The sequence below is a fragment of the Artemia sp. Qi Xiang Cuo genome, chromosome 5 (genome assembly GCF_049724085.1).
Source record: "Artemia sp. Qi Xiang Cuo chromosome 5, ASM4972408v1, whole genome shotgun sequence".
In the NCBI taxonomy this organism is placed as follows: domain Eukaryota; kingdom Metazoa; phylum Arthropoda; class Branchiopoda; order Anostraca; family Artemiidae; genus Artemia; species Artemia sp. Qi Xiang Cuo.
Window position 1 is genome coordinate 76971070 of NC_142798.1, and position 12554 is coordinate 76983623.

Consider the following 12554-nt stretch of genomic DNA (forward strand, 5'->3'; position numbering starts at 1 on the left):
TTGTTGTTGTTGTGACTTTTGCTAATCAACAGGTGTTGGGACATAAAACAAATTTTTACAAGAGATGAAACAATGAAAATGCATTTTGGAATTGTTCACTTTTAAGGACCATAGAGTTATTACCTGAATAGATAGAATTTGATACAGAAAAAAATAGCAGTACACGAGGATGTAAAACAAGAGCCGGATCTTCAGGTCTTTAGGTATCTGACAAGAATATGTCAGAGCGTATCCAAATAACTGGTTTGGCCTCCTTCAAATGCCTTAGCATATATGGAAGAAAAATTTCAAGGAACTTACCAAAGCGCATGCTATTTGTAGTCTATTATAAAGCGATGTATTCAGTGCACTAGCGGGATTATTACTTGCTAGGACGGTTTCACAAGGAAAATAGAAGTCAATAATATAGATACGAATACGTACTACCGCAAATTTCTGCTGACGCACTACCGAAAAGGACAAGATAAATAAAATTGCAAAAATTAAATAGCTGTTCTTTTCTAGCAAGTAATTAAGGTTTCTTTACCTTACAAAAATAGAGATACCCTTTGCGCCCTCTATTTTATATGTCCGTGTTCCTACAGTACTGAAAATAGTAAACTGCTACCCCGATTTTAGATCCCAAGGAGTACCGGCCTGGGTACTGAAGACACAATTTAAGTTTGAATCTGAACTATTAATTTAATATTTTTTGAAAGGAATAGAATTTTGAAAAGCATTCATATTTCCGGTCAATTGCTGTATCCTTAAAATTTGTCAAAATGTTTATATCAAAGAAATGATTAACCCGCAACTAATCCTTCACTAACTAAAATTTACCGAGTTACAAAGCAGAGACAGCTTTAGGGAGGATGAGGGGGGCCTTTCCACGGCGCAGAAATTGAAGGAGCGCAAAGTTTCGAATACACAATCTAGTGGTTATAGTCGTTTGATAATTTTATGTTTATTAAAATGAAGTAGAGGGCACGGTTGCCAGAAGGAAATTGAATCGGAAATTTTCATATTCCCATATTGTTATCACTATTTCTTGAAAATAAAAGTAAGTATACGGAATTTAATTAATTTTAATGGTTTTTTTTTTATTTTTGTAAACAAAGCTCTTCGTATTTTACAGGATGTCAAGATGGTTAATAATTTTGCAGAGGTAAAAGTAAGAAAGGTCAGGTTTAAGTAAATGGAAAAATTCCTTAAAATATGGCTTGAAAAGTTTTGGGAGACAGGGGGGGGGCCAAGATTTTGCCCCAGGCGCTCTAGGCATGTTTTACACATGAAGGATGACATTGCCAAAGATCGTGTTTTTTGGCCACCCATCTGGGATCGTATGAAAAGTAGTTCCTCTCCGAATGCGTCGGTAGAGTTCCTAAAGGGAATACGGACTTCATAGGAGGGGATAAAAAGTGAAGCTTTGAATGGAGCAGAATAGGAGTGCAGAACTTGGTGCTCCTGTGAGTCTTTAGTAGTAGTAGTAGAAGGTTTAGAAATTAAAAGTCTTCTAAGTTATGATTTTTAGAGTAAATGATGGCTAATTTTTTTCTATTAGACAAAATATATTCGGGATATGGTTTAACTCATTAGGAATGTTATTTGCACCTTTAGCCATAGAGTCACTGTTTTGTAGAGTTTTGTATTCATGAGCTTAATTTTTTCATACTTTTTTTAAGGGGTTGTGGCTCGTCGTTATTATTTTAGGCTCTATCATACTAAGATTTGACCACTATGATCTCTTCCAGCCCATTTGATGTGGACATGCGTTTCATTTGGCTCCATGCAGATGACCATAAATCACAATCTTTGCCAATATCACCCTTTTGCGTAAAACGTAGCCTAGCGATCTTAAACTTTCTTTGACTGTAGGTCTAACCAATAGCAAAAAGAAAAGATCCAAGAACTCATGTGTTGAGAGCATTTTGAGGTGCCTTTTAAAGAGCGTTTTGAGGTGGATTTAGCACCAAAACATCCGTCCTTGAATTTGGTGCTAATGGTTGTCTTCCCATCTCCGCGATCGTTTCTTTTCAAGGATAAAGATATGATCTAAAACTTCTTGCATCAAAAGGCTAAAATAAAAATAAGTTGATTTGCGCGCCTCTCCCTGTTCGTGGGCCTAATAAAAATGGCAGAGATAATGTTTAAGTATTATTTTAAAGTTTTTTTGTGCTAGTTATACTAAATGAGCTGTACTGACTGAATTTATACAACAAGGATAATTCAAATAGTCTATCAGTTCTGTGAGCCATTTGAAGGCAATTAGAGACCAAAAAAATTATTAAAAAATTTATAACCGACCATGTCCACAGGACTTGCAGGCATGTAGGCGACTAAGTTTGTTCATGAGCTTTGCCTACTGGGGAACTCCGCTGGAATGGTAATGGGAGTGACCAAGATTTTTGGGTAGACTCGTGACAGAAATTGTCCGCTGAACTTGTAGGAATTTCGTTTATTATCTTTAAAAAACAAATTTTTATTGATTTTCTTATTATCTTTTCAGAAAAAAAATCACAGTTTCTTGAAGTAAATATATTATTGACAATCAATTTACATTTATGGTTTTAAGTGACACTTATGTGACATTGTCACTACGACTCTTAAGGGATACTTATTTATTTTGCTGTTTTTTTCCTTTCAGTTCTGTTTCAGCAAAAAGTATAGAACATTAGTTGCTAAATAAAACTCAAACATCAGTTTCTATTTTAAATTTAATGTGTTTATTTTCCATCTCACTGAAGATTTTTGATTTCTACCGAAGTTGATATTGAAGGGTTTCTGAGCTTGTTGACTGCGAATCTAACACCAATATTGCAAAAAAGATGTCCAAAGTAAAAACACATTAAGTAGATATTTCACATACAAATTAATATTTACAAATTAAAGAAAAAAATATTATATTTAACTAGCCCACTAATTTTTGTGTGCTGATTATACTTAATGTGCTGTACTGACTGAATATTGTCAGATTTGCTGTACAAACTTAGGGCTATATGCAGGGGCGTCCTTAGGCTCATTTTATTGGGAGGGGGGCGATCTTCGTAAATTTTACCGAATCGCTACCTGATTTATGCCGAATTTTTTGCAGAAATCAAGAATTTTCTTAAATTTCGGCCGATTCTGCTAAATTTCGGCCGAAATTTTCACCTTCGGCGAAAATTTTACCGAATGCCAAAAAAGTTAGGTGGGGGCGTGCCCGTCCCCCCCCCCCCGTCGGGACTCCCCTGGCTATATGTCCGGGAGTTAACATTGACAAGTTGTAGTATAACCTATTAATGTTAACTCTCTGACATTTTTTTTATGTCAAAATGATATTTTTAAAGGTTTCTAATTTTAGTTTTAGATGCATTTAAGCTTTGACCTCTAATCACTACTAATTTAACTGAGATTTTAAGAAAAGTACTGTAATAAACTTCTAAGGAAACCAAACGGAAGTTTGTTTCAAAGCCTAAAAAATAGCTGAATGCCTTAATAATATGTATTTTTTATATAAACGACTGTGCTAGATGGTGTTCTGTGATGGCATTTTGGCCGTGGGGTTTCTTTTAGATTTTGCTATGTTTCTTTACCTCAAATCATTCTAGTTAGAGTATTTATTGGAAAGGGAGCTGAGGAATTCCTTTTCAGTTATTGATGTATGACTTGACACTTTATTCATCTTGAGCCTTTAGGGGTATTCTCCCTTTGTGAAAGGAAATTGGTGGAAGTTCAAAAGGGGATGAGGGGAATTTTTTGAGGGATGAGGGAGTGGTTGGTAATAGAGTGATATCAGATAGTGCTAAAAAAGTAGAGATGTCATACTAAAAGCCTATAATTGACCATTATAATAATTCCAGAGCAAAATTGTTCTTGTTTATTTTATCAAATCAAGCCATTTATTGTAAACAAGTTGCACTCACACAGGCATATCCCAATCATGGCATCTTTTAATTAATCAATTAATTAATAAAAAGTACTATAACAATTAAGATACGGCCACCACAAGAAAAATTTGATAACGAACACAAAAGTTACGAGCATATTTGTCAAAACGTACATGTAACAGATTGTTGAAAGCAAGAACAAATCTCAATACAAAGCTTCAGGAATATCGCTTTGACCCTGTGTAAACCAGTGTCAGTTTTGAAACTTTCGTGGTCGCTTCTCTAGGGAGTTGGTATCTAAGGGACCGAAGAGGAGAGCAAGTTCTTGTAGATGGAGCGAGAAGGAGAGTTGAGCTAAATTTCGGGCACAGTTTCTCAATTTCGGTCCGTTGATTTTGAATTGAAGTTATCAAGTATTTTGCAGTAGGTTGCTTCAAGACATGGCTAATTGTAGATAGAAAGAGAAAAGCCAAGTCAGATAGTCCAAGTAATTGAGAGTCAAATATTTAAATGGCGGGAGTAAGTATGACTCTTATTGGACAAATACGTGTTTGTTAGTTTTTGAAATGGCACGCCTACCTAGCCTAGAGTCTCGGGCAGGTTGAACAAGAGTTTAAAGTTGACAGATCTGACACAAACTTGGTCAGACGCTTTTAGATAAAAATACTAAGACAACAGAGAACCTCTGTAGATGATTTGCAGTTATCTCGTCTGAGCCCATCCAATTTTATCGCTTAAATTTATGTTTTTCTTCATGTGTGTTTAAAGTGTTGCGTTTAGTTAACGCAGCATCTTAGATGGCGCTGTTGCCGATGCTTTTTGACCATGTTCACTCTTCTTGTAATTTATTTGTGCTTCTCCGTCTTAAAATATTGTAATTATAGGAAACGCCTCTATGGAAGAATGTAGTTGAAAAACATGTAGCTTGGCTGCTTCAAAATGATTCATTTCGCAAGGCGACCATTTTCTGGCATCTACTTGGAGAAAAAGAAAGTGTACTAGAAACTTTACTTGCTGCAGACTTGTCGCGTGATGCTTTTGTATACGCCAAATTGAATTTTCCTGAGAATGATGAAAGAGTCAAAAATACGGCTAAAGTGTATGCTAATACATGGATGTCCAATAATCGCCCAGAACTTGCGACTAAGGTTTATCTATCCATCAAAGATTTTGATTCAGCACTGGATATGATACGCCGTAAACATGACCCACTGAGCAGCCTCTTAGCCTCCGAAATCGCAAAGTCCTCTTCCAGCAAGAATATGTCGGACGTCTATGTTGTTCAATGCATCCATGATGCACTTTCATGTAACGATAAGAAGACAGCTGATAGAGCTATTGATTTAAACCCCAAGTTTTACTGGTGCAAACCTGTCGTGGATATTTATTTTTTCCTCTGCGTAGAGCCAAAGGAAGTGAGTGAAAAGGAGACTGGTGCTGTGGATAGCCAGTGTGCTCCAATGTTGCCGGAGCAACTGTTTAATGAGTATATGAGCCTTTTTAATGGTATTAAGAAGGATTTTATGCTTAAATGGCATTTAGAAGACTGCTCTGAAGTAACTGCAGAAATTCGAAAGACTTTTTGTGCTTCTGTTGTTCCAAAACAGCAAAAAAAGGTAAGAAGACATAACGCTGTGTTTATATTTGTGAGTATAGATATGTGTTTGCCAGGCTTAGTAGAATTGCCATAATTAGTCGTATATAACTATTTATATGTTTGTTCCTGATAATGTTTTCCTATTTTTATATGATTGTTTCAAGGGAAAAAAAAGAAAAAGAAACTGCAACGTATTTTAGTTAGATAGGATAGTGACTGTCAAAAAATAATGTTTGTTGAAAACACCGTTTTGATAAGTGTGTTAGTAACAATGAACGATTCGATAAAACCGAAAAAATAGTTTTAAAAAACTAGGGATGAAATAAAATGAAAAGATAAAATTTGGCAATTCTTGGTAAATATAAATTATTGCAAAGTTCGCACTGCGTTTTGTCGTGAAAGAACTAAAGCTTTATGTCAAAAACGTGCGGTCTGCCGTTTGATTTTTTCAAGGATTGTGTCAGGGGATTTCAGTCGTCTTCGCGTCTCTTCGTTGGTCACGTGGTCGGTGTGCTTGAATAGATTTACTTCATATTCTGAAAATTTGTGTCAAAGTTTTGACCTTGGTTGTTTGAAGTAATGCTGCTCCTAAAGCTTTGTTCTGCTCAGCTTGATCAGCCATCACTCTAAATATGCTTTGCTACAAGACCTGTTGCTGAATTTGGCTGCCTGTTTAATGCTCGGTGTTCCAAGGTTCACGTGGCATGACTCCAGAGGATGCAGAATATTGCTAATAAGGTAGGCTGCAACAGCATTAAAGACCAACTGTTCCCTTAAAGGGGCAAGATTTGATGCCTTTAATGATTTCTTTCACGGACATCTACTCGCCTCTTTATGATGTTTTTTCTCCTTGTGCCACTGTTTGTCAAGGCAACAACACAAAATAGACCATGGCTTACTCTTATCACATGAAAAGCGAAAGACACTGCTACCTAAATCAATCGATTACTACATCGATATCGATCTATATCGATTAATCGACCTGAATATTTATCTGGTTTGTTTTAAATTTTCTTCAAAAAAGAATAGAAAAATTGTGCAGAATTTTAATGCTCCAGATATAACAGCAAAACTGGGTCTGGTACATGAAGAGTTGACCGAGTCAGCCATTTGAAAGTTTCAGCCATTCCATGGTCTTATCCCATGTTTTTGTTCTAGTTGACTATTTTTGTTTTATTTTGGTATCTTTTTTTCTTGTAATTTGTTACCTCACTTTTGTCTTGTTGTTTATAGTGGGCTAAAAATAAATTGTTATTGATATTGGTAAAAGTACTTTTAGCTCATATTTGTCTGGAGCTGCCTGTTTGTTCCTCTGTGTGTGTTATTCCATCAAAACCAATCCTACAAATGAAGGATTTATGACTGTTTAAAATCTTTTGGTAACTAGTGGTATTTCAGGCACATGACACTGCAAAGTGTATTACTAAAAGAATACAGTAATGGAGAAATAAATAAAAATCGTGAGATTCTGGAGAGCAAAAACGAAAACTCCGTGCGTGAGCATATTTGGATATTGTTGCCTGTCTGGATTTATTTCGGTGAGGTCATAATTTATTCCAAGTTAATTGTTGACCTGAGTTAACTTTAAAAGGATTATAAATTGGTATCTAGTTTGCTTTTAGTTTGACCTATATTTCGATATTCATTAATTCAGTGTTTTTTCTTGAACTAATACAGTAACTTTTTAATTTGTGTGACGATTGCGATAGCCATGAAAAGCACTGACGAAACGACTGAACTTGTATATTCTCCGGTGCTGAATTTTATTCAAAGCAATTTGCTAAGCGCAAATGAGCAGGATATTATCAAAAGACATGGTATGTAGTTTTTTGTCGTGAACATAGTCAAAGAAGCTAAAAGTTTACTGTGGCAAATAAGTGCACCTGAATGGGATTGCCCAGTACGTAAGGGGAACAATGCACTTTCTAGTAATATTAGTGACATTATTACCCTGTTAAGATCTATTGACAGTAGCGACACTTTTGTACCAATGTTTGTGATAAGGCAACCTACTGAGGAGCCATGTCTCCCTGCCACTGCTTATGCTTCTTTACTCTCTAAGTTTAAAGAGCTACAGAAAGTGGTTGTTGAAATGTCTGGAAAAATTGACAATTATCAGTTCAATTTTCATCAACTATCCAAACCTACCCCAGCTATTGGCACTCATACAACGGTTATTGTCTCTAAAGTGCCTTCAGATCTGTCTGATCCGATTAAACGCAAATCTGTTCTCGATCAAATAGCTGGGCATGAATTAGTTTGTAGCGTGAAACCTGTTATCAATATTGATAATTCTGCAACTGAAGATTTTTGTACATCAGTTCAGAACTTTATTACCGGAGCAACAGTTAAAGTACGATCCAAGCGCTTTTTGGGATTCTCAGAGGTTTCCCAATTGATGTCGACCTTTCGGTTATTAATAGACTGCAAGGTATAAAAAGTGCAAATCGAATAGGCCAGACTATGTCAGTCAAGCTTGAATTTGAAGACTCCTTCACTCAGTCCGCTTATTTCAAAGAAGAAATTAAAGTTGGATATTAATTTTTTTCGAATTCACAAATTTAAGGAAATACCTAAATGCTGCTTCAAATGCCGGTCATACGATCACTTTTAAAGTGCTTGCACCAGCAATGTCCCGAAATGTGCCAGATGTGCTGGGCCACATCTTTCTACTAAGGATAGTCCATGTCGCGCTGTCCTCAAGTGTGCTAACGGTGGTAAAAATCATGCTCCTTATAGTCTGTCTTGCCCAGTATCTAAGGAACTAATGTTGTGCACCCCCATTTTGCAATGGCTTTGGAGTTTTCAATAATATCGTTTAATATTAATGGTACAAAGGATAAGGACTTGTTATTGATGAGCTCTACAATGATTTTGATTTGGTCTGTCTACAGGAGCATCTTCTTACAGACTTTAGCATTAACATCATGATATGTTTTTTGCTACTCCCACAGCCACAAGAGGCCGCCCATCCGGTGGGCTAGCTTGTGTTTTTAAACGCAATCCGAATTTGGTTTCGCGGGGGATTTTTTACTCGGATGAGTGTTTTTGGCTGTCCATATGGGCACTACAGTTTTCATAAATTCTTATCTTCCTTATGATGATCGTTCTGCCAGATCGACGACTAGATATGCCAAAGCATGCAACACATTCAAGTTTTTAGTGGAAAAAATTATTTCTACTTCTCTAGAGTATATTATCATTGGTGACCTCAATACGGATATAAATCATTCGTCAGTGAGAAGTGATTCGTTGTAAGATTGCCTTCCATCTTACCATATTATACCAAAAACTCATCCCTTTTCTTACATTCACCATTCAGGCAGTAAGAGCAATATTGATTACATTATTTGCTCATCTAGTATTACTACATCAATAGTGTTTGTACATGCTGAAGAACAAGACTTAGACCGTCTCCCTATTTCACTTACTCTTACGCTTAACATAAACCTTGCAAGTTTTTGTGAAGTACCCCGGTCTTCAAAATGGTCTGAAAATAGTAATTGGAAGAAAGCTGATGTCCCTCTCTATGCGTTTACACTAACAAACATGCTGTCTGTTATACGAGTTCCCTATCATCTGATCCAGTGCTCTATACCAGTGAATTGTAAAAAGGACCTGGATTGCTATTATAATCACATAATTAAATGTCTAAAAGATGCCGAGGCCGTTGCAGTGCTCCTGCAACGTGTTAGACGTGGTACGCAAAAACCTATTTGGTCTTTAGATCCTAATTTAAAAACTTTGAAAAATAAAGCAAAGTTTTGGTTAAAAATTTGGAATGAATGTGATCGACCACCTTGTGGAACTGTATCTGACCTTAAGCGTAAGACGCGCAGTGAATACAAAAAATATCTCAAGTCGTTATCGTGGTATGGATTTTCCAGTGTCAAAGAGAGAATGGCGAAAAGTTATTAATTCTGAGTCGATTAGAAATGATGTGCCAAGTAGTGATTGTCTTCCTGCATGTGCTTGGCATGGCCATTACTTGTCTATTTTTTCTAATGTTAATTACCATGTCCATTCTTTGTATACTCATTCTCTTTCTGTTATTTTTAGTACCCCCCCCCCCCCTACCTCAGCGTCTTTGTATTCCCATTTCTCTTTCATCCGTAGTTGAAGCAATTAAGAAACGTAAATCAGGTAATGTTGATAATGATGGTATATCTAGATTTCACCTTTTATTAGATTGCTCCCCCCTTATTGACCATATACACCCTACCTCTCCAGATGTGTATTTGCACTTCTAGTGTACTGGAGAGTTTTTTGTGTGGTACTGTTTCTTCAATTTTAAAGAGGGGAAATTCTCCTTTAATTTGCTCTTCTTACCGACCTATTACTTTTACTTTTAGTAAAGTTCTTGAGCATGTATTACTACCTTATGTGACTAATAATATGCTTGAGAGATATAACAAGTTTGGATTTAAGCCCGGAGTAGGTTGTCAGTATGCACATCGTGTATTATCTTCTTTGCTCGTTGAGAATTCTTCTAAGGGAAAGAGTATATATCTTTGTGCTTTAGATCTATCAAAAGCTTTCGATACTGTATGTCATAGTCAGATTTTTTCTGCTCTTCATGGTTACGGTGTCAATCTGTCGGTTATAATGCTTCTTCGTTACTGGTACGCTAATAACTTGTGATACTACCTAGCCTACTATTGCTATTTCATCGTGTATAAAAATAATGGTATGCTGCTGATAAAAGTCCAAACAACTATTGGAAGTATTTAAATTAATTGATAGCTCAATTAAATTGATAATTCAATTAGTTGATAGTTCAGTTAAATTGATAGTTCCATATTAATGATTCTCCATTTCGGTTCTGGATTCTCTCTTAGCCATAGCTATTTGAAGTTTGAAATTTCTAGTATTGCCATTAGTCAACGGCCGAAAGTGGTACAAGTTCTGCATACAGGAGTCTTAATTCACAAATTTAGTTGTAATAAAGCCACGGTAAGCCAAGGATTGGCATAATACCAAAATATTCAAAGTTTCTTCTTTTGTTTTAAGTCCAAATTGCCTTTGTTTTAGCTTCTTCTAGTTAGGTCGAATCTTATAATCATTATATCACCCAGTTTCCTTAATTGACCTGAAGTTTGTATACGTTTTGACCTTGATGACAATACATTAATTATTTATTATTAATAAACATCATTTAGTTAATTAATTAGCTTCAGTAAATATTATATTTATGTAGATTTTTATGCGCTACTGTGTTTTTGTTATTTAATCTAATATCATTTTGGACAAGAAGGTTGATAATATAAATTTTTAAAATGTTTTGATGATGAATGTAAGAAGGATGCATATAGGCATTTTGCCCATAGTGCACTCGGTTAGTAAAAAAAAAAAAATCGCAAAATTTATAGGAAAATATTTTTACTTCAAACGTGCTCAAGAGTCGAAAAAAATTGTTTCTTTTCAGCTCAAAAGAATTGAAAATTTCTGAGACTGAAATTGAAAACCCGAGGCGCTTATGAAATGAAACTCGCTAGCGCTTCCTGATTATCAGGGTTCATGAGATTATGGATCATATTGGGTCGTAAATATCCTTGGTGGGTTATAATATCATGAGTGCCACGTGCTTTCATTTCAGTCTTGAATAAAATATTCCTGAGTTCATTTGAGTCTTCAATAAAACATGTCATGAGCACCCCCCCCCCCCCCCCGTTTTCGTTTTAATTTTGAACAGAATATTACTGAGTTAATTTTATATATCAATAAAATATTTCATGAGTACCTTATGCTTTCATTTCAGTATTGAATTAAATATATCATGAGCCCCCCCCCCCTCATTTTCGTTTCAGTTTTTAACACGTGAAAATTTTCTGGGTAGCATTAATATTGTCGTGTGTTAATTTATTTTCAAAATAATCAGTTTGATGTATTTTTTTAGATGCTGATCCATTTAAGTGGCCGTCTTGCTGCTTCATTGCTCAGTTCTGAATCAGTTGAAGATATGCTTACTCATATCAAAGCTGTGTATGTGGAGTATGGGCTTGCTGCTGGGGACTCTTTGCCTGTTATTTTTAGTAAACTTACTATGCTCAGTCAGTAAAGTTGAACAGCCGAGAAGAGATTTTAGAAGTGACTTAAAATGATTGAAGTTGCCTCTGTGATTAAAGTCTGATTACTTATGCCTTCATAGCCGTGCTAAAATTAGAATATGCCTTTAAGTGTTAACACTTAATTCCGTTAATAAAATGATTGTATTTATAAATTGAGTTTCAACCTGAAATTTAGCAAAATTTAGCTTTTAAGAGAGGCATTTGCCCTTCAAAAAGAAGTTGATTCCGAGGAAATAGATTGGTGTAAACGTCCACTGATGAAATGGATCACATGATATTAAGAATTTTATAATTGTTTCTATCAAAGAGTATGGGTAACTGATAAGAGTGAAACTCAGGCTCGTACAAAAAAAAAAATCACCAAATCCGTCTAGCGTCTGGTGAGATTATAAGGCCTTCTATGTCTTATATATGTTTTTAAAAGCCTTGCATATGTCTTTTAAACAGAAGATTAGCCTACCCTATACTTGCCTTTTTAGGCAATTTGAAATGCGGGTAAAGAGACCAAAATTATTTAACTAGTAGTTCTACCAGTTTAAACCTAGGCCTACTTTGTGCAACCTGGATAGACCTATTGAGCTAAATTTGTTCTAGAACCAAAAATATCATGGGTTATTCATTACTTACACAGAGACAGTACTTTTAAGTGCTAAAAATAGACAGATCAGGCTAGGCCTATATCTTATCATATCAATTATCCAGTTCTCTTTGAACGGTTCTGCTTATTTAGAGACCCTTTTAATACTTTCGCCGGCCATTACGCTGTGTTTGGCGTTAATAATTTTCTAATTTAGCAGTAGCAATTCTAGTAGCATGTGGCGTTAGTAGCAATTCTAATCTTTTCATGTTAAATCGCGAAAGATCAGACTCCTGTCAGTTACCTATATTATTTGGTTTCTATTGCAATAGTTACTCAGTCATTCTGGATCTACAGGCTAAACTTCTCAGGCTAAAGAACGCCGCCAAGAAATTCTTGGAGTGGGGATGCTGCCAGAAGATTTGTTTTTATCAAAATTGAAATAGAAATACCTTCCTTTTCATTAT

The 12554-nt window shown here is 35.6% G+C and overlaps 1 protein-coding gene across 1 annotated transcript in view; it reads left to right on the forward strand.

Moving 5' to 3' along the window:
- LOC148952551 (gem-associated protein 5-like) overlaps nt 1–11654 on the forward strand; it is a 73053-nt gene extending 61399 nt beyond the window's left edge. The window contains exons 8-9 of the mRNA XM_089089009.1: nt 4730–5461; nt 11339–11654. Coding sequence (XP_088945135.1) covers nt 4730–5461; nt 11339–11500 — 894 coding nt within the window. The 3' untranslated portion in view covers nt 11501–11654. The remainder of the gene's footprint in view (nt 1–4729; nt 5462–11338) is intronic.
- The last annotated feature ends 900 nt before the right edge of the window (nt 11655–12554 follow it).